The sequence below is a fragment of the Panthera pardus genome, unplaced genomic scaffold (genome assembly GCF_024362965.1).
Source record: "Panthera pardus isolate Hobbes unplaced genomic scaffold, ASM2436296v1 HiC_scaffold_5, whole genome shotgun sequence".
Classification (NCBI taxonomy): domain Eukaryota; kingdom Metazoa; phylum Chordata; class Mammalia; order Carnivora; family Felidae; genus Panthera; species Panthera pardus.
In genome coordinates, this window is record NW_026526980.1 from 18826836 (window position 1) to 18854051 (window position 27216).

Below are 27216 nucleotides of genomic sequence, written 5' to 3' on the forward strand. Positions count from 1 at the left end.
TGATGCACAGAGCAACTCATGATGTGTGTATCAAAGCCCACCTTCTGGAAATGGAGCTGAATTCCTAATATCAATTGGAGAGTTCAATTGCCATTCTATGAAAATTAGGGATCCACCAAAGATAGATGAGGATTGTGGATTGTTTAGTACTGTACTTTAGAAAGATCATTGGTGGCTAGTGAAGAAAGAGAGACTGGAGCCTGAGGCTATTGTTCATGTATTTCTAGGTAAAAATCAAAATCAAGCCCACCCAGGGGCAATGGTGAAGATCCTGTTCTGGGGTTTCCAGTTGCAGCCTTGACAAAACAAATAGCCCTTCCCAGGCAAGCACTTTGGGTGAACACAATGCATTTCCCAAAGGGAGAAAGCAACCTGATCCTGGCCTCCCTCACATGGAGAATTTCTCTCCCTGCTGGCCTAACTTAGGTTAGAGTAAGAGGCCCAGGAAACCTCTCACAGGAGAACAGGTCCAAGGGAGAATAGGAGGTAGTTTCTTATTGGGCAACTTGATGGTCTGAGGTCCCATTTTCTGAGATAGTCTGTCCATTTGCTTCCTCTATCATTTCCTTATACTGACGTTTGAAGAAGCCAACCTATGGAGAGGAAGGAAAAGGGAATTAGGAAATCCAGTGGAAGAGGGGAAATGAGACAACTGGGGAGGGAGAGGGATCACCATTGGAAGAGCCCCTACTATGTTCCAGCACTGCACTAGAAACGTTAGACATGCTATGTCATTTAGCCTTTACCAAAATTCTGTGAGTGGGGTGGAATCACCTTCAGAATGAGAAATCAAGACCCAGCATGGGCCAGGCGCTGCCTACAGTCACGGAAGGAATCAGCGCTGGTATCCACACCAAATCCAGGTCTTTGCTTTTATGTTACAATTTGCTATGAAGGGAAACATGTAGTGAAGAAGAGGAGAGTGGAAAAGACAGGGAGAGCAATTAACAGCGTCCTGAGAATCAGATAGGAAGGTACATTCATAGGGACTAATGAGGACTGGTGATGTCATACGTGGGAAGGGATCTCTCACACTCAGCGACCTAGCAAGAATGTGCACGTAGGCCAGGGGAGGTCTGCAAACCCTGGTACTGGTTGTGTGTTGCAATTTACCATAAACTCTGATCTGCTGTGTGGTCAGGCAGCTGTCTTCTGCAACAAGCCAGCACCAGCCACAAAACATGAAGACCCTCCATCCCTCCATGGGCATCCAAGAGGAGACCCTCCATGGGATCAGGGCATCCAAGGAACTGCGGGGCGGGGGGGGAGGGTCTGTGAAGTGGAAGGTTTTGAAACACAGTTGTGCCTGAGTTAAATCACAGAGTGCTGCACCGTTTGGCAGGCAGACAGCTCAGGCACAGACAGGGTGAAGGCAGGTATATGATAGAAACCAGGGACACAGGCAGTGTCACTGCACATCTGTGAGGGCTTGCTGAGGAGGGGTGGCATGCATTTCCCACTCCAAATAAGAGCGAACAGGGCCAAACCATTTTCTTGTGACACCATCAGATTGAAACACTTCAGTGACTGAACCCATCAAATTGAACCACTCAGTGAGCCACCAAGTGGAGAATGGAGCCACTACACCAAGCCCGGTGACACTGTGCCCTGCAGACATATCTCCATTACAGCAATTGTACCAGAGAATCAGAGAGGCAGGCCCCACTCCCAGAGGACCAGCACAAATCCCTTCACACACTAAGTCTATGGATCATTGACGGCTGCAAAGTTTCAGCTCTAAGGGAAAAAGTGCCTAGTGCCCCATGGGGGTCTTTCTTTTTTCTTTCTTTCTTTCTTTCTTTCTTTCTTTCTTTCTTTCTTTCTTCTCTCTTTTGTCTGTTCTTTTTGTTCTTTTATTTTTGTCTTTATTTTTGTTAGATACAGAAAGAGCAATTTTTATTATTTTATTTTAAAAATTTTTATCATTTTTAAATTATATGTATATATTTTTCTTTTCTTTTTCTTTTCTTTCCTTCTACCTTTTTCTACCAAGCTTCTTGTAAAAAGCAGACCAAAACACACCTAGGATCTAGCTTCCTTTATGTATTTTATTTTATTTATTTAATTTCTTTTTCTTTCTCCAATTTTTTAAAAATTTATTTGGTTGTATTTTGATTTTTCTTTCTTTCTTTCTCTCCAAAATCACAAGATGGAGGAATTCACCCCAAAAGAAAGAACAGGAATAAATGACAGTCAGAGATATTTAGTCAATACAGATATAAGTAAGATGTCTGAACTATAATTTAAAACAATTAAGGGTGTTAGCTGTGCCTGAAAAAAGCATAGGAGACACTAAAGAATCCCTTACTGCAGAGATAAAAGAACAAAAATCTAGTTGGGCCAAAGTTTAAAATGGTATAAACTGAGATGCAATCCCAAATTGAAGCTATAAAAACAAAGATGGGTGAAGTAGAGGAGGAAATCAGTGATATAGAAGATAAAATTATGGAAAATAATGAAAATGAAAAGATGAAGGAAAGAAAGGTCATGGATGACAATGACAGACTTAGGGAACTAGGTCGCTTATTAAAATGTAATAACATCTATGTCTTGGGAGTCCCAGAAGATGAAGAGAAAGAAAACAGGGCAGAAGGTTTATCAGAACAAATTATAGCTGAAAACTTCTTAATCTAGGGAAAAACACAGACATCAAAATCCAAGAAGCACAGAGAACTCCCATTAAATTCAACAAAAGCGGGTCATCACCAAGGCATGTCATAGTCAAATTTACAAAATACACAGATAAGGAAAGAATCCTGAAAGCAGAAAGGAGGGAAAAGTCCTTAATCTACAAGGAAAGCAGATTAGGTTTGCAGCACATCTTTCCACAGAAACATGGCAGGCCAGAAAAGAGTGGCAGGAAATGTGCCAGGAAATATTCAACATGCTGAATGCAAAAAATATGCAGCCAAGAGGTCCTTTTCCAGCAAGGCTGTCATTCAGTATAGGAGGAGAAATAAGGACTTTCCAAACAAACAAAAACTGAAGGAGCTCATGACCATTAAACCAGCCTGGCAGAAAATTTTAAGGGAGACTCTGAGTGAAGAGGAAAAACAGAAAGACCAAACAACAGACTACAATGGACCAGAGACCATCACCAGAAACATCACTGTACAGTCAACAAAATGGCACAAATTCATATCTTTCAATAATTACTCTGAATGTAAATAGACTAAGTGCTCCAATCAAAACACACAAAGTGTCAGAATAGAATTTGTTTTTAGAAAGGTATATCTATATCCTGCCTACAAAAGACTCATTTTAGACCTAAAGGCACTGGCAGATTGAAGATAAAAGGATGGAAAACTATCTATCATGCTAATGGATGTTAAAAAAAAAAAAACCACGCTGGGTTACCTATATTTCTATCAGACACATCAGACTTTAAAACAAAGAGTGTAACAAGAGATAAAGAAGGGCATTAGATCATAATTAAGGCATCTATCCATCAGGAAGATCTAACAATAGTAAATACTTAGGCCCCAAATTGGAAGCACCCAAATACATAATTCAATTAATAACAAACATAAAGAGATTCATTGATAATAATACAATAAGAGTAGAGGACTTTAACACCCCCAAGGAAAATGACTTTGAATGACACACTGGACCGGATGAACTTAATAGATATATTCAGGATATTTCATCCTAAAGCAGCAGAATACACATTCTTCTCAAGTGCACATGGAACATTCTCCAGAATAGATCACATACTGGGTCACAAATCAGCCCTCAACAAGTACAAAAAAAATTGAGATAATATTATGTATATTTTCAGATCACAATGCTATGAAACTTGAAATCAAGCACACAAAAAATTTTGAAAACCCTCAAATACATGAAGGTTAAAGAATATCCTAACTAAAGAATTAATGAGTTAACCAGGAAATTAAAGAAGAAATTTAAAAATACATGGAAGCCAGTGAAAATGAAAACACAATGCAGAAAAGGCAGTCTTAAGAGGAAAATATATTGCAGTTCAGGCCTGTCTCAAGAAGCAAGAAAGGTCCCAAATACACAACCTAACCTTACACATAAAAGAGGCAGAAAAGCAACAGTAGAAGCCAGTAGAAGAACCGAAATAATAAAGATTAGAGCAGAAGTAAATGATATAGAAACAAACACACAGAAACAGTAGAACAGATCAATGAAACTAAGAGCTGGTTCTCTGGAAGAATTAATAAAATTGATAACCCCCTAAAAAGAGTTATTAAGAAAAAAAGAGAAAGGATTCAAATGGATAAAATCACAAATGAAAAGGAGAGATCACAACCAACACCACAGAAATACAACAATTATAAAAGAATACTGTTAAAAATTATATGCCAGCAAACTGGACCATCTGGAAGAAATGGGAAAATTCCTAGGAACTCACAAACTACAAAAACTTAAAGAGAAAGATATATAAAATCTAAAGAGATCCATAACCAGCAAAGAAATTGAATCAGTTATCAAAAATCTCCTCAAAAACAAGAGTCCTGGGGCAATGGTTTCCCAGGGGATTTCTACCAGACATTTAAAGAAGAGTCAAACAGAACAGATGAACATAAGGGAAAGGAAGTAAAAATAATATAAAAACAGGGAGGGGGACAAAACATAAGAGACTCTTAAATATGGAGAACAAACAGAGGGTTACTGGAGGGGTTGTGGGAGGGAGGATGGGCTAAGTGGGTAAGGGGCATTAAGGAATCTACTCCTGAAATCATTGACTATATGAACTATAGTGAAACTATATGAAAGATATTGAAGAGGACACAAACAAAAGGAAAAGCCTGTATGTTCATGAATTAGAAGAAAAAAAACATTGTGAAAATGTCTGTACTACCCAAAGCAATCTACACATTTAATGCAATCCTTATCAAAATACCACCAAGACACCTGTTGTGATGAGCACTGGGTGTTGTATATAAATAATGAATCATTGGATTCCACTCCTGAAACTAATATTGACTGTATGTTAACTAACTAAAATTTAAATTAAAAATGAATTAAAAAAGTAAGTAAATAAATAAATAAATACCACCAGCATTTTTTGCAGAGCTAGAACAATCTTAAAATTTGTATGCAACCACCAAATACCCTGAATAGCCAAAGCAATCCTGATAAAGCAAAACAAAACTGGAGGCATCATGATTCCAGATTTCATGCTATACTGCAAGTCTTTAGTCATCAAGACAGTGTGGGTACAAAAACAGACACATAGGTCAATGGAACAAAATATAAAACCAAGAAATGGACCCACAACTATATGGTTTACTCATCTTCGACAAAGCAAGAAAGAATATTCAATGGAAAAAAGACGGTGTCTTCAACAACGGGTGTTTGGAAAACTGGGGAGTGACATGCAAAACAACGAAATTGCACCTCTATCCTATGCCATACACAGTAAAAAATTCAAAATGGATGAAAGACCTAAATGTGAAACAGGAGACCATCAAAATCCTAGAAGAGAACAAAGGCAGCAACCTCTTTCACTTTGGCTGTAGCAACTTATTAGTACACACGTTGCTAAAGGCAAGGGAAACAAAAGCAAACCTGAATTACTGGGACTTAGTCAAGATAAAAAGTTTCTGCACAGTGAAGGAAATAAGAACTAAACTAAAAGGCACCCTGTGGATTGGGAGAAGATATCTGCAAACAACATATCTGATAAAGAATTTATAAAACTCAGTAGCCAAAAAACACACAACCCTGTTAAGAAATGTGCAGAAGACATGAATAAATACCTCCAAAGAACACATCCAGATTGCTAACATGAATATGTTCAATATCACTCATCATCAAGGAAATACAAATCAAAACCACAATGAGATACCACCTCACATCTGTCAGAATGGCTAATATTAGTGACACAAGAAACAACAGGTGTTGGCAAGGATTGGGAGAAAGGGGACCTCTTACACTGTTGAAGGGAATGCAAAGTGGACAACAATATGGAGGTTCCTCAAAAAACTAAAAATAGAACTACCCTAGATCCACAAATGCCCTATTAAATATTCACCCAAAGATAAAAAAAGACAGATTTGAAAGGGTACATGCACTGCATGTTTATAGCAGCATTATCAACAAAAGACAAACTATGGAGAGAGACCAAATTTCCATTGAACTGATGAATGGATAATGATGCAGTGTGTGTGTATGTGTACGTGTGTGTGTGTATATATATATATATATATATATATATATATATATATATATATGATGTGTACGTGTGTATATATATATATATATGATGGAATATTACTCAGCCATCAAAAAGAATGAAATCTTACTATTTGCAATGATGTGGATGAGCTAGAATGTATTATGCTAAGTGAAATAAGTCGATCAGAGAACGACAAATACCATATGAAATCACTCATATGGGGATTTTAAGAAAGAAAACTGATTAACATATGGCAAGAGGGGAAAGAAGAGAGAGGGAAACAAACCACAAGAGACTCTAAGTGATATAGAACAAACTGCAGGTTGATGGAGGGAGGGAGGTGGGAGTGGGCTAGATGGGTGATGGGTATTAAGGAGGACACATGTTGTTATGAACCGTGGGTGTTGTATGTAAGTTATGAATTACCGAATTCTACTCCTAAAACCAATATTGCACTGGATGTGAATTAGATTTAAAAAATTAATAAAAATTTTGATAATAACAAAAAATAAAGAATGTGTACCTATATCCAAGGTGAGCTCTTCCCCACAATGCAGAAAGAATGGGATCAAAAACTGATGGTGTCAAAAGCAGGATGAAAACACTCACCTTGTAGAGGATGGCTGTGATGAGAGCCAGCAGCAGCAGTCCTCCCAAAGAGCTGCCCATAATAATGGGGATGGAGTTGTAGACCTCATACTTCTCTAGTACCATCTCCATCTGGAGTGGAGGTGACCTCATCAGAAAGTATCAGAACTCTTGCTGTCCCAGACTCTTCCCAGGTTCCCCAACCTTTAACTCTCTCCCCTCCTTCCTTTACTCCAAGGGGTGACATACAGAAAAACTCATGGGCGTAGGGACAACCCTCCTGCTGAGAGACCTTCATCCTTCCTCCCTCCAAGCTTGTGAGTCTCCCACAAGGCACCACAGATTTTGCATTAGGAGCCCTCTTACCAGCCTGGCCACTGCCTACCACACAGTCACTACCTGAGCACTCAAGAATGCCTCTTGTCCTGGAAGCTGGGAATACATGGACCTGTTGAACGTGATTTCAGCCACACTTACAATCAATACCTTCTTCTGCAATGTCTACAAAACAGAGGGGGCACAGATGAGGAACTAGCACTGGGAAAGGCACAGAGTTCAAGAAATGTCCTGGCTGGAGGATGGACACAGACGTCATCTGGTGGCACCTGAATCCTGGGGGGAAGGGGGGACTCTCCTGTTGGGCCTACACACCTGGCTGACCCAGTCAAAGCTGAGGTTGCCCTTCAGGATGAATTCAACTTCCTCCTGGATGCCAAAGGAGGGCAGGTCACAGCGGAACCTCAGGCAATCAGCAATGGAGCAGTTCTAGGGACAGGAGAGGAATGAAGTTGAGGAGGGTCTTAGTTTAGGCAAGAACGACAGCAGAAAATAAACTCTGTCAGGCTTGGGGTCGAGAACAGATGAACAATTATAGGACATATGTATACATCTGCAACCCAGCAAGTGCATTTCCCTATATACCCCAATATGCAGCTGGTCCTGCAATGGGAATCCAGGGTCTTTCTCACCAGTACAAGACTCCCTGGAATCTGGGTCAGGAATTCAGGATGCTGGGGAGGTTCCCTCTCTGACACGCAGGGGAGACTCTAGTGAGAGAGAGAAAATAGTCACAAAATGATCAACATTTCACTGGTAAGACGGTGTGGGGCACTGTGGGTCAGACTCCGGAGCATTAGGAAAGGCAAGCAGGCACCTGTGAAGGGGCCACAACAGCCACATCCCACACAGCCACACCATTCAGCAGGATAGGAACCCAGAAATGAATGCTGATGGCCAGATCTCGCTGACTCAGGTTATTCACCTGCAGAAAATTGAGACAGAACGTTATTGTGGTCCTAGAGCATCCCAAATCCTACTCCTTTCCTGGTTCTAGCCCTCAGGTACACTGTCTGTCTCTTTTCCACAAGTTCCAAACATTAGCAGCACCATGGGAGGGAAGATATGGATGCTCCCTGGCTTCTCACACGATAACGATGCTCAGCTTCTTTCTTGCTCTTCTCACCAGAAGTTGAAAAGTTGAAGTACTTGGTAGATTCTTCCTGCCTGGAGAGAGAGGGCTTGTTGGTGAGAAACAGCTACGGAGCCATCCTCACTTTTGCCCCAGTCGTCTTCCAAAGGCTCTGTGGGCCCAGAAGAATGCCCAGAGATATAATTACAGTCCCCGCATGCCTCTGCAGACTCAGCTTCAGCCCTTCTCCCATGACTTTTGCCCCAGTCACCCAGAACTGCTAGGTTGCCCTCTGATACCCTGGCTCTTTCAAGTTCCCATAACTTTGTTCAAGTTCTTTCTTTTGCTTGGAATGTAATTACCACTCCCCTTCTGGAAAATGTCACTTAAAGGCCCAACTTAAACATTACTTATTATAACATTTAAACACTTTCCCACGAGAAGAAGGCATTCACATGGCTTTCTCCTCTAGTAGGTACATGGTTGGCCTTAGGTAATGCTTGCAGAGGCCACTGCCAGAACAAAAAAGCCTAAGGGGACTCAAGGGAATCTTGGTTGGATCACTCAGGAAAAAATGCAGTGCAAGCCCCTCCAGATGGAAAGAATAAAATAAATGTGGCTATCCTGGGGCAGCTAAGTAAATGTGAAAAAGGATGGTGCATGAACACAAGACCCTGGAGCAGACATAAATGTCCCAGGCTGCAGGTGGGTTTCCATCCATCTATCCATGCATCCATGGCCTTCTTCAGTAAACATTTACCCTGTGACTGGCTGTGTGCTTGACTCTGGAGATACAACAGTTAACAAGCCATAATCCCTGTCTTTCCAGAGTTATCATCTAAGGTCTCAGTGGAATCAAGCAAACAAGCAACGGGACATGCACATTTCACCAGCAGCTTGTGTACAGAAGCCAGGCCAGCCATACGGAAACTCCACGCCCCCCACCCCAGTTTTCCCACAGATGTGACTGTCAGTTTGATGATTAAGAACACAGGTTTTGGAGCCAAGCCATCTGGGTTCACATTTCAGTCTACCACTTCCTACCCAACTAATTTAAGGCAAGCTACTAAACCTCTCTGGAGCCCTGTAGTTTCTTCCTCTTTAGAATGAGGATGCTAATAATAGCACCTGTAATAGAGTTGTGAGGCAGTTTGCAGCAATGACATAAATGTTAGGATTTATTTTTTCCCTCAGTGTGTTTGCCCTCCTCTATGCTCCTGATCCCAAATGTTTCTCTCTGTGCTTCAGTTTTTTCACCTTAAAACTTCAGTTCTAACTCTCTTTTCAAATTTCAGTAAATCACTCAGTTTTCCCAATCCTTGGAGAGGCACAGTAGTATATGGGCATGAGCACAAGCTCTGGAGTCAGACCATCTGAGTGATTCGTGGTGCTATCACTTCCCAGCTGACTGACAGGGGCAAGTTATTTAACCCCTTGATTTCTTTGTTGCTAAAAAAGGGTGGTTAACAATAACTATGTCATAGAGTTATTCGAAGGATTAAAGGAATGTAGATATGTGTCAAGTACATTTAAAATGCCTGTCATATCATAAGTATATATAACTGGAAGCTCTTAAATTACAAGTTTCACTGTTCTCCCATGGTTAGAAGGGGAAATTAGGACACAGAGTTTGGAAGGGCAATGACACACTGTTTGATCAGCACCCCCAACCCAGTTCCCCTAAAATTTCATGTGTCAGCAGCAGCAGCAACAACAGTAGCAAACTCTGTCCCATGGCAATATTATAAGCTTCTGACCAACTCACTAAGCCTCTGGAGTTTGGTGAGGTATTCAGGGCTCTTTGCCCTGCTTCCAGCCTGACCTGCCCCTGCTCCTCCACCCACCTTCAAAACTGAGAGCAACAACCCTGCACTTGCCTCTCCTGTGGCCTGCTGCAGCCTTGGCCTCTTAGAGACTTTCCCAGCAGTTTCTCACACCTCTGCTCTCCTTCTGGTTTGGTGAAAACCTGACCTTTATTTCCTCTGTGTGGTGACAAACCATATTCCCCACTTCAGAGTGCTAAAAAAGCCTCAATCTTAACCTAGTTAGTTTCACCTCTGCACATTCATATCTAGCACCAAAACCAGAATTGGCTTCATGTTAAAGGAAGCCTCCATCTTAGAGAAAGAGAGAGGAGTGCACAATGGTGGCAAATGTGCATCCAAATAGTAGGCCAATTCATCAGAGAAGAAGCAAGAACTGTATGGTAGATGGTATTATAGATAAATGTATGGCTGGTCACAAGTATTTCCATGTGAGGAATCAGAGGGGACAGTTTAGATACCCACCCTTTCAAGAGCAGGCTGGGCAGCCATGGGAGGTACTAGGCTTAGAGGAAGGTCAGAGGTCAAGGGAGGGCAGGTATTAAATACCTGCTGATCACCATGTAGACAGCATATTTCACAGGGAGCTCCAGCTGGAAGGTGGTCTTGCTGGATGTAGGCTTATTATTCTCACTGGAGAGAGAGGGGGGGAGCCCAGTTGGGAAGGAATCCAAGAGAGAAACCTCTGACTGGAGCATAAGATGGAAGAGTGAGGGATACACCTGGACTCACCTGCTTACATTGGCCCTCAGAAACAACTTGTCTCCTAGGGTGGCCTTGTAGGAGACATCAAATGTGATTAGGAAGGTGCCCTGAGAGGAAAAGAATGAAAGAATGGGGATAAGGAAAGTCATGGGGGAGTGAGGGAAGAAAATGGGTAAGGACAAAGGAGCAGAGTGATGAGGATTTGGGGGGAAGCATTCACCTTAGTGCCCTCGTGGAAGATGGGATGGTTGATGCTACAGCTGCTGCTCCTCAGGCTCTCATTCCCTGTGGGCGCTGCCTCACATTCCAGTCGCAGTGGGCGCTGGTGTGGTTGCTTCCAGAGGAGGAAAAGAAATTCAAATATGTTACCCATGTGCATATGTGGGCTAGATATATAACAGTGGGGCATTGCAGAACAGTAGGGAAAAGGACAGACTTTTCAAAAAATGGTCTTAGGAAAATCGGCCTATTCAAAACAAAATAAAACAAACAAAAGAGCAAAACACATTGGATCCCTACCTCACTCCATACATTAAAATATTCCAGCTAGATAAAAATTCTTAATGTGAAAAGGCACAATTATAAAGCTTTTAAAAGGTAATACAGGGGATTATCTTCATAACCTTGGAGTAGGGAAGCATTTCAGACAAGATCCACACATTAAAAAAAAAAAAAAAAACGACAAAGGAAAATATTTGATAAAATTCAACCACAATCAAATTAAGACATTTGGCTCATCAAGAGACACTATACAGAGACTGAAAAGACTGGGAACAGGACTGTAAAATATACTTAATACATATAACTGGAAAAGTATTAGTAACAAGAATATTAAAGAGCTCTTAACAACTAGAAAAGTATGGACAACTCAGTAGAAGAATAAGGAAAAGACTTGGACAAGCACTTCCTAAAAGAAGAAATCAAAATGACCAGGAAATGATTACAATTTGCTCAACTTCATTAAATAAATGTAAATTAAAACTTCAAGGAGGTATCAACAGATAGACAAAAATTTTAAAGTCTGACAATGCCAAGTGTTGGAGTGGATGGAAAGCCACAGGTGATGGAAGTGCAAATAGGTGGAAATGGTTTGACTTTACTTATAATTGAAAATATGCATACTCAATGATTCAGAAATTCCATAACTGACATACATCTTCCAAATATTATGCATATGTGTACCAAGATACATGCTCAAGAATAGTCATGGCCAATATCAGAGAACAACTCAAATGACCATCAATTGTGAAATGGGTAAATAAGTTGTGGTACAGTCATACAAAGGGATTCCAGATAGCAATAAAAGTGTTTTACAGCCACAAGGAACAACATGGATGAATTTCACAAACATATGTTGAAGAAATGAATAAATACACAAGAGAACATATAACATGTTTCCATTCATATAAATTTCAAATATTGGCAAAAACTCACTGGTTTTATCTAAGAAACGGCAATCACTATTCTTACTGTGATCATCAGTTCCTAATATACTTTAGTGATTACCTTTGGGGAGAGAGTGAGGTTATAAGGAAAGGCACAGGGAGGACATCTGGGGGTGCCAGCAGTGTATTATTTCTTGACCTCATGCTAATTACATAGACATTTCATTAATATTATTCATCATACATAAGCTTTATGCACTTCTCACTCTATCTCCCTTCCTCCCTCCCTCCATCCCTCTCTGACTCTGGAACTCTGTATGTGTGTGTCTGTGTATGTCTGTGTGTGTGTGTGTGTGTGTGTGTGTGTGTGTGTGTGTGTGTTTATATTTCACCAGAGAAGAATTAAAAGAAAACTACTATAACCCAGAGCAGGGAAGAGATCCCAGCAACTGGAGCCCAAGGGAGCTATTTACCTGGGTTCCTAACACTCGTCGATAGGACAGCCCTGCTGGATAGTAGAAGTTGATCACAGTTCCATAGGAATCCTCACCTTCATTCCACAGAGTCACTGTCACATTAAGCTCCAAGGAGCTCCCTACCACCAGGGTCTGCAGGCTGGAGGAGGAAGGACAAAACTGAAAAAGAGGCTCCATTGGAAATGAGTTGGAATTGGATAGGGGGTAGGGGTGGGACTGTGGGAACTCATGAACTATTGGCTGAGAACATTCCAATCAAAATGTCTTGTTAGAAGGAGAGCCAAAGGGAAACAAAAGTACATCTCATCCTATGAGGATGGGAGACCCAAAAGCTTAAGTGTCTAGAAATGAAAGCAGATAGAGCTCACCCTGAGGAGATGAGACTGACACTCAGGTCTCCTTCACAGAGGTGATCTTGTCCACAGTTCTTCTCAAAGGGGAGCTGCAGCAAAACAGAATATCTCTTCCCATCCATGTCTCAACCTTTCTTCATTCCCCTCATTAGGAGCACTCCTCTTAATAATGAGTAATACTCATTATTGAGTATTACTGAACACCCACTCTGCACACAACAGTGTGCTAGACACTGACAAGAAGTGGGGCAGTGGGGAAGGGGCAGTTAGAATATAAAAGAATGATAAGAACTTTGGTTTCAAGGGGCACAGAATTTAGTTGAGGAGTTAAATCCAACTCACATTGGAACAATTATTCAACAAACACTGTTAAGTAACAATAAGGGGGTGGGTAGGGAGTTAGAAAAACTGGAAACTACAGGTGAATTAGACATGGTTCTTGTACTTATGGAACCCACAATTCTAAAGGACCCACAAAAGTAGATGCAGATTGCTATGATTCCAGTCATGTAACGTTGGTATCACCATGAAGTAATAGGAAGCCAGAGAAGTGATAGATGCTGAATGTGGTTTCCAAAAGAGTGGAAGATAAGACTGGAGCTTTGGGGACTAGAGAAGATCTTTGGGGTGGAGAGAAGGAAATGTTTTCCAAGTAGGAGATACCACATGGAAAAAGGAACAGAAGTAGGAATGAGAAAAGTTGGGAAGGATTTGAAAAATGAGAACCAGAGAGTTTATATTGAGATAAAGTGGGCACCAGCTGGGACATGTGTAAAGGTCTTAGCTAGGCAGGGCCTTGGTAACTGGGTGGAGGCAATTTGGACTTGATGTGGTTGGGAACCAAAATAGGTTTTGAAGCACACAGAGATACAGTGAAAATCAGTACATCCCTGGGATTTCGTCAGAAGACTCACAGAAGCATTGAAGAGGTCCTGTGAGCCCACAGCCAGCACAGGGCGAAGGTTCTCAGATGAGGGGATGGGCTCCCCAGCCAGGGAGAAGTTGAAATGTAGGATGATGGGACTCAACACGTCCTCCACACAGTCCTGAGGGAGAATAGGCTTTCAAAGCCCCACTATCCTTCTCCTTACTTTCCACCACTGGCCCTTCTCAACTGCATCCATTTCCTGCTGTCCAGTCAGAATTTTGTGCAAGCTGTTCAGCCAGGTACTCTGGCCTCAACTTTCCTCTCTCAGGCCCCACTCTCCCCACCCTTTCCACCTCACCCAACAGGCAGCAGAGATGCCAGAGATTATCCTTGGGCTCCTTCTCCCCCCACCTTTCCCAGAACCCAAAGTCCTTACTGGTAAAAGCAGCTTAATGGTTTCACAGTAATCCCCCAGCCCCAGGGTTTTTCTTCGAGACAAAGTCCTGTTCTTGGTCTCATCAAAAATGGCACGAGAAATCAGGCGGCTTGGGTCTAATGCCAGATCATACCTGACAGAGCTTTGGACATCACCTGGAGGAGAATGGGAAACAGAAGACGAAAAGTCAAAGAGAACCTCTGAAGTTCTATGCTTTTTTTTTATTCGTGCAATAAATATTTGCTGCGCACTTTCTATGGGTCATGAGATGTAACAGGTGCTGGGGATATAGGTAGAGAAGGAGATAGAGAAATATAGTCCCAAGCTCACAGTCTAGGAAAAGAGATGAGCATGTAGGACTTAATGTCACACCATGATCAACTCAACAGTGGGATCCTCAGTTGTACCAAGGAGGGCTTGCTGGACGTCAGAGGTGCCTCCCTGGGTGGGCCTTGTCTGATCTCTGACCTGGAGGATGAGCAGGGGTTGGTGAAGAATGGGGAAGAGAAAATCCCAGACCATGAGAACAGTGGCTAAGACCAGAAGGGAGAGAGATGATGGCACATTTACAAAAAGGGAGAGTGGGATGAGGTGAGTTTGGAAGGGCAGAGAGGAGCAAAGTCAGCAAGGACATTGTAGGGAAGGATTTTGGTCTTTCTAAATGCAAGAAGAAAGTGGTTGAAGGGTGTTAAGCAGGAAAGTAAGGAAACTAGATTTGCATTTTAGGAACAATCCCTATAGTTTCTCTATGGGGATAGGGTGGGAGCTGCAAAAAACAGACATGGGAACAGCTCAAAGTATAGGTAGGAAAGGTAGGAGGTGGCTGGGGCCAGTGGGGAGAAATGGGCAGATGTACCCTGGAGATAGAACCTATGGCCTGGGTGTGGGGAGAGGGGGAGAAAAGGGACCCAGGTTTCCAACACTGGCAGCTGGGTGGATGTGGAGGTGGTATTTGGATTCCTGGGCGCATTCTCTCCTGACGATAGGGTGGGAACCTTTATGGGGTAAGGGGCTAGACTCACTAGGAAGAAACTCACCTAAGTGGTCCAGTGAACTTTTGCGGATAGTGAGACAGACTGTGGCATTTCCAGCTTCCAGAGTGGTGGGCACCTCTTCCCAGCACTGGTACACAGCCTTTGCCACCTCTGAGGGCATGAATCTCATAGTCACCTGCACATTCAGCACTGGCTGACTCCTGAGGGTGCAAAGAGGGGCTGAGGACCTGACTCTGACCTTGGGGAGGAGAACAAGGGAGGCGGCAGCTTTTGAACTGGACACACAGAGGGAAAGGGTGGGATGTGGGGAGTTATCACCTGAGCAGCAGCACCTGTCCCCGGGCCCCCACAGCCAGGTCCACTAGTCCATCCTGGGTGAGGTCCTGACCCCCACTCAGCGACTGTCCGAAATACTGGAGTGTGGGAGAGAGCTGGGAGCTTGCAATCCGCTGGCCAAAGAGGGAAAGGAGAAGTGGAAGTCAAGGGAAGGTCATTTGAGAGGTTTGAGAATAAAGATTTGGAAAGGAGAATACAGTGAATGAAAGTAGAACTGAATGGAAAAATTGAAAAGGAGAGATGAATGGGTAGGAATGGAAAGCAAGTGTAGTGAGACCCCAGGGATCTCAGACAGAGAGAGGCAAGCTCCTTTGGTCCAATTCATGTGAGGGTACAGGCTAATGACAAAATTAAAGCATAACAATAGAAATATAATAGGTTAATTTACTCATCACGTGTATATTCCTTCATAAATATTTGATGAACAGAGTACTTAGTACTCCATTGAGTCGTCTTTACAAGAAGCCTATGGAGTTTATCATTTAATGTTTCATAGAGGGGAACTAAGGCTCACAGAGGTTAAATCAGTCACTGCCTAAGGCAACACAGCTGACATGACTGGCCAGGCATTTGACCAGGGCCTGCAATCTCTTACCCACTAAACTGCCCACAACAGATTGGAGTCTGTTTGGAGCCAAAGGACAAAAGAGAGATAATTTGCACTTAGCTGGGCCTGGTGAAGTTCATGGCAATAAACCCCTAAAAGGAGAATAGCTACTACTAAGGTCCATGACAAGAGGCACAGGGACATCAGGCACATCTAAGACATGGGAAAGGAGGTGGAACTGGAAGAGGCTTCAGAGAGGGGCCTCACCTGGCTGTGGCAGGGCCTGATGCCCAGTTCTGAGGTTCCATGAAATAGGTAGACAGCACCCCGGTTTTCTTGCTCTCCTGGGGCACCGATGGCGACGTCTGTCAGTTTGTCCCCATTCGCATCCCCCAGCACTGTCAAGGCTGCCCCAAAGCGGCCCCAGGGGTGGCCCTGCTCCCCACAGAGAATGATCTCACACTGCCACCTAGCCCTCTGCAGAACAAAACCAGTGTCATGCCCCAACCCAGACAACCCCTCCACCCCACTCCCAGGCCCCACCCAGCCCAGGTCTCATCAGACACTCACCCCCTGGGGCAAGTGGCACACGGACACCTGGCCCCCCCACGTCGGCTTGTAGTAGTGTGGAGCCCCAATGAGGACAAGGTCAGAGCTACCATCTCTATCCACATCCACAGTACAGAGGGAGGCCCCAAAGTAGGAGCCAATCTGGAGGGCAGAGCGTGAAGTCACCCTGCCTGCCTGCCCCCTGCCACCAGAACCTTACCCCGTGGTCCCCCAAACCCCTTCATCTCCTCCCTCTCCATCCTTGGACACCCTGCCACCCTCATGGTCCACTCTGGATTCCTCTACACCCAACCTGGGTCCCTGCAACTTCAGCCTTTGGCTTCCATTGTCCGGACTCCTGGGTGAAGAGGACAACCTTCCCAGTATGCTGATGGCGGGGAGCCCCCAGGATCAGGCTCTTCACCCCCTTCCAAAAGGCCAGCTCGGTGGAGTAACCTGGGGGGAGGGCAGGCCTCAGCACAAAATCTTCCTCCCCATCCCTTAAGTTCCTGCCCTTTCCAGGCAGCTCATCTCCTCCCGCCTGTGCCCCCAACCACAGCTTTTTCTCACCCAGGTAAGAGTCCCTCATGTCCACGTTCTCTTGAGACACACTGATGAAAGTGGGGCTCATATTTTGGGGGTACAGGAAGGCACCTCCAGACCAGCTGAAGCTCCCCACAGCCCCCAGAACTGGTCCATCCTGGGAGGAAAGGATTCCAGGGCTAAGCAGTTTTGAGTCAAAACAAGGCAGCCTATTCCAAAGCAATGCCTGCTGCCGACTCCACTCATTATTTGGAATTCTCTTTTCCTTCCCCAGTCCTGTCCAGCAGCTTCAATCCCTGACTCCTAATGTCTCTCTCAGTCCATCCCCAGTGCCACTGCTCCAGTAAGTCCCAGCTCTTCTCACCCACTGCCCTTTCTGCCTCCTATTGTGTTCTTCTTCTCCATCCTCCTCAGTGTTAGGTTTCCTCAGACCAAATATATAGCCATCACCCAGCTGGCAACCCAAGATGGCTCCCTGTCACCAAGACCCTGAGGATGGCATCTCAGGTCCTCCCCAGACAAACCTGTGGAGTTGCTCTATGCTTTGAACACACCGAGTGTTTGACCTGGACACCTCTCCTCTCTTTCTGAGACGCAACTCCTCTCTTGGGAAGAGTCATCCTCAAAGCCACCTTCTCTGTGAGGTCTTCCTTGGCTCCCTCGGGGAGTGATAGGTGTTTCCTACTCTGCATACCTTGCTTATTGCCTTTCTAAACTTTTGACTATAGATAATTTAGAACATATACAAAAGTAGAAAGAAATGCACAATGAACTCGTAAGTACCCAGGTTCAATGATCAATTCATTACCAACCTCGATTCATTTCTATGTCCCTCCAACTCACCCCCAAAACTCTTTTGAAGAAAATCCCTATGGATATTTTTAACACACATCTACTTTCACATAAGTCATGCTATTTTGTCATTTCTTTGGTCTGCATGATCTGGCCTTTCCCATCTCTCCACCCACTCCTTCCATGCTGCCCCTCACTCACCCTGCTCCAGCTATGCTGTCCCTTTTATCTCTCTAGTGCAGTAACCTTGTTCATGCTTCAGGACCTTTGCACTTGCCTTTTCCTCTCCCTGGAGCAATCTCTCCCCAGATTTTTCCACACCTATCCCTTTCTCATCATTCACCCTCAGTTGTTATTCCTCAGGCCTCCTCTGATCATCTCTCTTGCTCTCTTCTAACACTGAGCATAATCTGAAGATCTTTTGTTTGTGTTTATTGCCTCCTCCCACTGTATGTGTGCTCTTTGTGAGAGCAGGAACCTTGGCTATCCTGTTCTCTGCCATGCTCCTAGCACCTACATACACTGCCTATATGTCTCTCTCTAAACGGACAGTGACCTTGAGGACAGGATCTCCTTCTTATTTACTTCTGGGTCCCAGGTCCCAGCACAGGGCTGGCCCAGGATTGGTGCCTGAGACCTGTTTATCAAGCATATGCTCCACCTACCATGGTGAGCACTGAACTGAAGCCTTCTTGTGACATCTCATGCTGGAAGGAGCTACTTGTCCTCGACTGGGTTCCTGTGGGAAAACAGGTCACTTAGGCTTTGGGGACCATGAGACCACAAGGACTTAGAAGGAGAAGAATGAGTCTGGGTCTCAGGTTCTGGGGCACAATTTTGGGTGACATGTGAATAGGGATGGACCCTCAGAACTGTAGGGAACAATCGGGTTGGGAACCTTTGGATTCCAAGACCAAGCTCGCCCTGTATTTACCCTCCACTGCAAAGATCTTCTCCTGCAGCTGCTTCTGGATGCTGCTGAGTGCTGCAAAGTTGTCCACCTTGAACACATGATCCTGAGAGGGCACTGAGCCAATGGTGTTCAGCTCCTCCCTGGCAGTGGGTTCCTGGAAAGCATCTCCCACCTGTGGCAGAGAGGCAGCTGAGGAGGAGCCCACCAGCCTTTCTGCATGGGTGAGATGCAGTCTCAGTCTGAGAGAGCCACGAGGAAGAGGACGTACCCCAATGGCATAGCGAATGATGCCAGCTTTCTCTGCCAGGGGCATGACATCACTGTATTCCAGGGGGTCTTTGTATTTCTGCCCATCTGTGATGACAATGAGAATCTTCTTGGCACTTTCACGGGCACCATTCCTACTATGAAACAGTTCTTTCCTGTCAAGGAAGAAAGGGAGTTGGCTCTCCTGAGATGAAACTGATTTTGAAAAGAAATCATTTGCAGCTCTAGAAGGTCATCTGGGGAGACTTTGGTGTTCTGGCACCCTTCAACTTTACCAGGAAAAATGTTAAGAAAATGCCTCAGCTACGGGTACCTCGGTGGTTTAGTTTGTTTGGTGTCAGACTTTGGCTGAGGTCATGATCTCACATCTCATGAGTTGGAGCCCCACATCGAACTCTGCACTAACAGCCTGGAACCTTTTTGGATTCTCTGTCTCCTTTTCTCTGCCCCTCCCCCAGTCTCTCTCTTTCTGTCTCTCAAAAATAAATGAAAACTTAAACAAAAGAAATAGTCTCAGCCCTTTCTGAAAGCCATACAATAATTAGTAAGACCAATAATAAATGTACTCCTATGTCTTGTTCTAAAAATCCTGCCATTATGGAACCTCATTTACAGGAGACAGTGTGGTTCAGAGTAGGAGCTTTGGAGTCAGACACTTGGTCAATTGTTTTACCTCACTGAACCTCTGCTTGTCTTCGTGGAAGATGAGAATAAGAATTGTGCCATAGCTCGTCTTCAGTGTTGGCCCCAGTGTGCCACATCTGATTCCCTTCCCATAGTGAATCTGACCTGTGACTTGTTTTAATCAGTAGCATGAAATGGAAATGACACTATTCTAGTTATGGGCTTAAAAAGCCTTGGTAGCTCTTGCACTTTGGGGAGCAAAGTTGGTAGGAGTATGCCTTGTTCAGCATTTCTCCAGTACCACCCCTAGAGTGGTACCCTGGGGTGCACAAGTCAAAGATCCCAGACATTCACCCAGTTCTTTCCCAGAAGAGCCACATCTTCTGTTCTGGCCCCACCACCTAAGCCATTTCTTCATGGTCTGCCTAGCACCCAGTGCTGGACAGGCACATTGTAAGCACCCAGTTAATGCAGAGAACTCACATAAATGAGGATGTGGGGGTAGAGGGATGTGAGTGAGGAGACAGGCAGAACACACTTGGCAACAATTCCTGACTCTCTGCCAGGGATGTCAAAAAGGGGTGCACCATTTTCTGGATAAAACTCTAACCACTTGTCCAGCACTTCATGTTCAGAAGCACCTCATGCATCAGATCTCATGTAATCCTTACAACCAGGATGTACATTTATCCTCATTTGACAGTTTACTGAGACTTAGATTCAGTAACTTCCAGTGTTGCCCAGATTATCAGCAGGGAGCCAGAATGAGAACTCTGATTGTCTGAACCAAAGCTTATGTCTCTGCTGCCCCAGGTGGAGTCAGAATCTAGCGAATCCAAGGCCGGCAGAGAGGACACACACTGCAGAAGAATCCCACACTATATCGGGGGGAACACTCCAGGGAGGACAGCCTCTCCACTCCCCTTTAGAGCCCCTTTCTCCAGAACTTCCTAGAACTGTGCAGACCAGCATGAGGAAGTGGTGTGGCAGTGTGTCCAAATGAGGCAGAAGGGAGAACTTACACTACTTTCAGGATGCCTGTGGCTGTAAAAGTCAGGCCTTTCAGTTGTCTGATGGGATCCACGAGGCTCTGAGGGCTTGAGCTTCTCTGGAATTTAGTGAAGGTGAAGTGGATCTCCAGATGGTTGGAGTACTGCATGAGTGAGAACTGCAAAGACCAAGAGGAAGGCCCTGGGTTTCAGGAGTTATTTTTAAATTAACTTTTATTTTAGAATAATTTTGGATTTACAATTTCCATGTGTTTTTTGAGGCTAAAACCCAGGAGGAAATTGGCCCAAAAAGAAAACTAGGAAATCAAAACCAAATAATGCTTCTTTCATACTTTGGAAATACTGCAATATTTGTTAAAATAAGATTTTTTAAACTTTCATAACATATGAAATCAACTTGTAGGCTATATTTCCTTACTTCTCAAGAATTCATACACACATATACACTAATTAGTGAGAAATAAAATAAGAGAAATAATGAGTTGCATGGAAAACACAACAAAGAAATCATGAAGTATTTGGCCAAGTTATCTTCAGTCTAATTTCATAGCAAAACTATTTTTGCAATCCTTTCAATGATTTTTAACAGTAAAAAAAACTTATATTTCCTGGGCCATATAAAGACATATTAAATGCCACAGGGGAATTTCCTCAGGTAAGGGCACAAATCAGCCCTGCACTGAGATCTTAGCCTTATCATGGCATAGGTCCACTGAGCCCACCCCCAGCAATGCCAGGCCTCCTCCTAGGTTGGCCTTTCCCAAAGGCGGCCACCCCCCCCCCAACACTCCCCAGGTCTCAGGGACCCAATCTTCACCAGTGTGTTGGTGCCCTCAAACTGTCCCATCACAGCTATGACAAAGTCCTTCATCTGCTTAAAGTCCCTTTGGTCAATACTTCCAGAGCCATCAATCAGGAAGACAATGTCCATCTCTTGACTTGGACACTCTGTAGAGAAGGAGGAAGGAATCAGAGATGCTAGTGTGGGGCCCAGCCATCTCCCAGGACCCAGAAACCCTTTCTGCTCCACAGACTTACAGTGTCATTCCTGGATTAGGAATCAATTCCCACCAAGTTTCCAGCACCCTCCACAGAGGAGGCCCAAATCCACTGCCCAAAATTTAAGAAACCAACCAAACAAAGAGAGAGAGAGAGAGAGAGAAACACAAAGAGAGATACAAACAAGAAACAGACTTTTAACTATAGAGAACAAACTCTTGGTTACCAGGAGGGAGGTGAGTGGTGGATGGGTGAAATAGGTGATGGGGATTAAGGAGCACACTTGTCATGATGAGCACCAGGTGATACATGGAATTGTTGAATCACTATATTGTACATCTGAAACTAATATAACACTGTGTGCTAACTATACTGTAATTAAAATTAAAACTTTATTTAAAAAAGCATTCTAACCACAAAAGAAAAATCTGTTGCCCAAGCCCCTTCCCCCTCATCAGGGTCCCTATTGCTTCCCACCTTCCACAAAGCCTAGAACATGGAGGAGGAAGGAAAGGACAGAGACAAGGTGGGCTCCTCATTTGCTTAGTCAACAAATATTTATTGAATACACACTCTAGGAATGTTGTAGAGCACAGGGGAAAGCAATTTAGGAAAGTGATTCAGAGTTTGTATTCTGAGCATGCCTGGGCTCAAATCCCAGCTCTTGCATCTACTAGTGGTCAACTCAAGCAAGTTATGTAACTTCACTGGGCTTCAGTTTTCCCCATCTGTAAAATGGAGATAATAATAGTGCCTAACACATGGACTAGGATAAAAAGTAATATGTATATAAAATGCTTAAGATTGGGCCTGGCCCCCCATAAAGGTTAGCTCCTATCACCATCATCACCATGTGCCAGGCATTGTTTCAGGCCCAAAAACACACCTGCATGGATGCTAAGTTGTGCCACCAAGACACACCCCCTATCAGGACGGAGGTGCTTATCATCAGCTGCAGGTAGTTGGCTGTTGATGGCTCCCAGCTGATAACTAAGCATCAGGAGTTGCCCACAGTTACACCTCCTGCTCCTGGGGGCAACCTGCATGCAGTCATGTTCCAAGCTTCTCTGAGTTGGCTGAAGCCTCTGTTCTGATCCATCACAGTCCACCCTCTTTCTCTAATGAGTCCTGCTTCCTTCATGCTCTCAGAAGTATTGCTGCTGAGAATATTCCCAAATGAGACACAGAGTTCACTTCTCAGGAAATCTGGTCTAAGTCCATAGTTTTAGAAAAGATACCATCCCTGCCTTCATGGAGTCCACACAGGGTAAAGACTCACCTTATACCCATGAACAAATAAGACATTTCAGACCAACCCCAAACTCACATAAAGTGTGTGGCTTGTGTAAAGGACACAGTTGGTGCCTCCACCAGTACCCCACATCCTGTGTTGCTCTCAGTGTGGTAAGAGATCAGGCCACCACAGACAGCAATGAGGCATGATGCTGAACTGTGGCAGCTGGCCTCCTGCCACTGAAACAAAAATACTTTCTCCTCACTCCCCACACCTCCCCCATCTCGCCTATTCAACCAGCTGGTGCTTCACCCATGCTGAAAAGAAATGGAAGATCACTTTCCTCTCTGCTTCCTTGACCAGAAAATTCAGCCCTCCACATGGCTGGCCAAGAAGCCCTAAGGTGCTCCCCTCCTCACCTGTTATCTCCCAACAGCTTGGTAGCTGAAGTTCCCTGTCCCCACATCTTTCACTTGTGTGTACTTGTTAGCTGGACCACAAAACCACCCACCATATCCTCTCTCAGGCCAGCCCAGTGGCAAGTTCCCTCACAATACCACTTCTGTTCTTTGTTCCTTTTATTATATCCACTGGGCTCCCAACAGCAGGCACCAGGCTATAGCTGAGCACTGCCTGAGAAAAGACAGGTTAACATCAGGAAAGGTTGGTTTCATCTCTGAGCTTTGTTACTTCCCAACAGTGGGAACTCAGTTCTCTAAGACTCAGTTTTCTTGCTTGTGAGACAGGGATCATCCTGCCTACCAACCAGAAACTATGAGGATGCAATAAAAATGCACATCACACATCCAGCACTGTCTGGCATGCAGTCCCTTCATCCTCTACTCAGACTTGCCTTGCTTACACCAGGCTTATGTGCCTAAGTTCCATTTTCAACAAGCATCCCATCTCATGAGCCATGGAGACATCTAGAATAAAGGAGATATGTCCTAGTGCTGAAATGCCACATCCTCTATTTTGACTGCACAGACATCCAAGGTAGTTCATGGCACCCCCAAGAGTCCTGGACACCCCTCCTCCACTCTTTCTGTCCCGTCTGTAGACTCTGCTCTCACAGTTTGATTGAGAGGTGTTTCTGCTGCTATTTCACCTTTGCCTAAAATCCCACCATGCCTGGTATCATGGCTTCTCTAGTCCAAAGCATTGCTCTCAGTCAGCACCTAGAGTGCCCAGAGAAGACAGTTTACCTGTATCTTCCTCCTAGTCTAAGCACATGGTTCTAGCTAGCTAGAATATCAGTCATAACAGTAGTCACATATTATGTGCCAAGCAGAGGTCTAAGCATATATATATATATATATATATATATATATATATATATATATATATATATAATGTTTTAATCCTCATAACCACCTCGATTATTAAGACCCAGTTGACCAAAGAGGAAATGAAAACCAGGGAATTAGGTCACTTTCCCAAGGACACAGAAGACAGACTTATTCAGAATGACTCTCAGAGAGATGATGTTCAGTGTCCCTGGCACCACTCTCTGTGGAAGACATCAGCAACAAAATTGTGCATCACATTTTCCATGGTCCTAACGTTTGCTCCCTTTAGAAACTCATCAGTGAGTGATCAGGAATGGCCTCGTACTTGGATCCCTGGATCTATCATCCTCACCACATTTTTGACCATCCAAGGCCTTTTCTCTGAAAGCCCAAGAAGCATCTCTGCACCTGTTGGCAGCTGTGAGGTCCTCATGCCTCCTTTTCCCCTTGACCAGCTTAGAGAACCTGTTGTAAGCTGCCCTTCTTACGAGGCCAGACCATGTTCCCAGACCTTCTTGGGCTCACTGAGGCCTCTGGGAAGGGGCCATGAGCACAGGAGGCCAAGACCATAGTCTTAGGCTCTGCCCACTCCTCTGTGCCAGTATGTGTATAAAACAGAAATGCTGTCTCTAAAGGGACCTACTTGGCAGGGCACCAGGCACTGTCCGAATGGTCTGCAGGTGGGAGCCCAACAGGAAGCAAAAGCCTTCTGCATACATATTCTCCCCACAGGCTCTGTGCATGGTTGGGCCGCAGGCCTAGAGGCAGAGACCTGTGTGAGCAAAGGGGCCCCAGAATTCTCCATTTTCTTCTCCCCCAGCCCAAGCCTCCTCTGGCCCCTGATCCCGCCCTTGTGACCCTTCTATGACCCAGAGAAACTCACCAGCAGCCAGGAGCGATTGTTGGAGGCTGCCAGGGACAGGCCTAGGGACATGTTCACGGCCTCTGGTGGTGCTGAGGGCAGATACACATGATCATACTCATGGGCACACCCTCATTTGGGGGGAGAATCAGGACTAGAGGTCAAGGAGAGACATTCTGGTACAGGAGGATTGAGGGCCCCAATTCCCAGGTGGAGTCACTCACTGTGCAGTGATATAGGTTGACATAGGCCAGTGGCAGCTGCACAGTCATACAACCGTCCTGTCCGGTTGACCGCCACCACCTCCAGGGGGGCTCCCACCACGAGTCTGGAGGCACAAGCATGACATATAGTTGTATGAGGGGTAAGGCCAAGGGCTCTTCAGGTGAGGAAGTATCACCATGTGACAAGGAAGTGAGAGTTTGAGAGAGAAGCTCTTGGCATTTGCCACTCATGAGGCTACTCAAAAAGGAGAGCTTCAGTTTAACCCACATGTGCTGAAGGACTATGCTGGACTTTTTGTTTGTGTATGTGTGAGGATACATAAATAAATTTGTATTTATATATACAAATGGTTTGAGTGCTGTTTTTTAACATTAACCAAAAATAAATATATTCAAAAGAAAAACATTTTCCAGCCATGAGTAAGTGCATTTTGTTTCTGGGGTACTATCATTCTGAGCCACCCAAGAAATAGATCACCTCAAGTTACATGGAAAAAAAAGAATTTTTTATATTAAATATAATTTATTGTCAAATTGGTTTCCATACAACACCCAGTGCTCAATCCAACAGGTGCCCTGGAAAAAAAATTAAAGGTTATTTATTTTTGAAAGAGAGAGAGCATGAATGAGCTGGGGAGGGGCAGAGGGGAGGGGAGACAGAATCCCAAGCATGTTCCGTGCTGTCAGCACAAAGCTGAATGTGTCGCTCTAAGCCACAAACTGTGAGATCATCTCCTTAGCCAAACTCGGATGCTTAGCTGACTGAGTCAGCCAGGCACCCCTACATGGAAAAATTTTAAGCCATAAGGTACCAAAACAAAAATATTATTCTGTAATTAATTGGATAATTTAAATATAACATAAGCAATTTGAGTTGGACAACTTAAAGCAAAAGCATCAGACTCCATATCAATATCTACAGTCATATAAGTGCAAAAATTTATTTACAAAACCTTTTGAGAGGAGAGAATTTTTTAATTTTAAAAAAATGTTATGTCTGCCAACAATCTCTCCACTCAGATGAGAAAACTAGACAAATATTTGTGTGTTTTTAACTAATTAACCAGGCAAACCACATTAGGTTAGCATTTAAATCTTCCTTCTAGAAAGCTATTCCTTTATGGAAAACTGAAATCCTTGTGGGTCTAACACTTGCTGATGAAAACCTAAATAGATGGTTAGAGATGTAGCAGTTTGGGACCTGCTGGCATAAATGGATGAGCAAACTTTTCATCTACATGTTTTTCTTTACCCTATCTATTCCTGATTCATAGGCTTAGTCTTTTCAGTGTTTGGGTTGTGTTTCAACAGACAACAGGAAAAACAATAACTTTGTAGCAATCAGCATGTCATCCAATCTATATATTTACTTTTTTTGTAAATACTGGTGAACAGCAGTCAATCAATAGTTTATAGATGTGTGTGTGTGTGTGTGTGTGTGTGTGTGTGTGTGTGTGTGTAACTGATGGTGATGGAAGTGGGACAGTGGCTATCTTTGAATTTGTTGGATTTTGAGTGATCAGAAAAGGCCTAAGGGAATCCAGGGGAGGGGACCTGAGGATGTTCTGTACCCGGATCCAGGCGGCAGCTACCTGGGTATACACATATGAAAAATTTATTGAGTTGGACCTTCCAAGATTGGGCACTTCAGTTTTTGCCCTGTATATTTCAAAACAAACAAACAAACCAAAAAAAAAAAACCACCCCATAACTCTGACATCTGGCATTTTCTTCCATGCCCCAGCCTGACAGCTGGGTGAGGAAGGGGGATGGATGTGCTCTTAGAACTCAGTGACCTCAATATGCTACTTCTTGGCCAATGAAATCTTCTTGTATTCTCAGGCT

At 44.0% G+C, this 27216-nt stretch overlaps 1 protein-coding gene across 6 annotated transcripts in view; it reads right to left on the bottom strand.

The window, feature by feature from the left end:
* Window positions 1-468: 468 nt before the first annotated feature.
* The window catches only part of LOC109261013 (integrin alpha-D-like), a 65395-nt gene continuing 38647 nt past the window's right edge, over window positions 469-27216 (bottom strand). For 3 of the 6 annotated variants that reach the window (XM_053894563.1, XM_053894564.1, XM_053894561.1), the window contains 28 exons: window positions 25372-25475; window positions 25169-25239; window positions 24929-25043; window positions 21581-21711; window positions 20776-20921; window positions 19131-19284; window positions 18884-19034; window positions 18615-18688; window positions 17185-17314; window positions 16928-17070; window positions 16636-16776; window positions 16333-16542; window positions 15501-15631; window positions 15225-15382; window positions 14188-14342; window positions 13798-13929; window positions 12899-12972; window positions 12528-12669; window positions 10890-11003; window positions 10697-10776; window positions 10514-10597; window positions 8158-8236; window positions 7887-7994; window positions 7702-7779; window positions 7385-7498; window positions 7133-7234; window positions 6755-6865; window positions 469-593 (listed from right to left, as the gene is read on the bottom strand). In XM_053894563.1, the coding sequence (XP_053750538.1) occupies window positions 495-593; window positions 6755-6865; window positions 7133-7234; window positions 7385-7498; window positions 7702-7779; window positions 7887-7994; window positions 8158-8236; window positions 10514-10597; window positions 10697-10776; window positions 10890-11003; window positions 12528-12669; window positions 12899-12972; window positions 13798-13929; window positions 14188-14342; window positions 15225-15382; window positions 15501-15631; window positions 16333-16542; window positions 16636-16776; window positions 16928-17070; window positions 17185-17314; window positions 18615-18688; window positions 18884-19034; window positions 19131-19284; window positions 20776-20921; window positions 21581-21711; window positions 24929-25043; window positions 25169-25219 (3207 nt within the window). In that variant the 5' untranslated portion in view covers window positions 25220-25239; window positions 25372-25475 and the 3' untranslated portion in view covers window positions 469-494. Of the gene's footprint in view, window positions 594-6754; window positions 6866-7132; window positions 7235-7384; window positions 7499-7701; window positions 7780-7886; window positions 7995-8157; window positions 8237-8267; window positions 8314-10513; window positions 10598-10696; window positions 10777-10889; window positions 11004-12527; window positions 12670-12898; window positions 12973-13797; window positions 13930-14187; window positions 14343-15224; window positions 15383-15500; window positions 15632-16332; window positions 16543-16635; window positions 16777-16927; window positions 17071-17184; window positions 17315-18614; window positions 18689-18883; window positions 19035-19130; window positions 19285-20775; window positions 20922-21580; window positions 21712-24928; window positions 25044-25168; window positions 25240-25371; window positions 25476-27216 lie in introns of those variants that run through there. The other 3 variants (XM_053894562.1, XM_053894565.1, XM_053894566.1) reach the window with 3 other exon arrangements.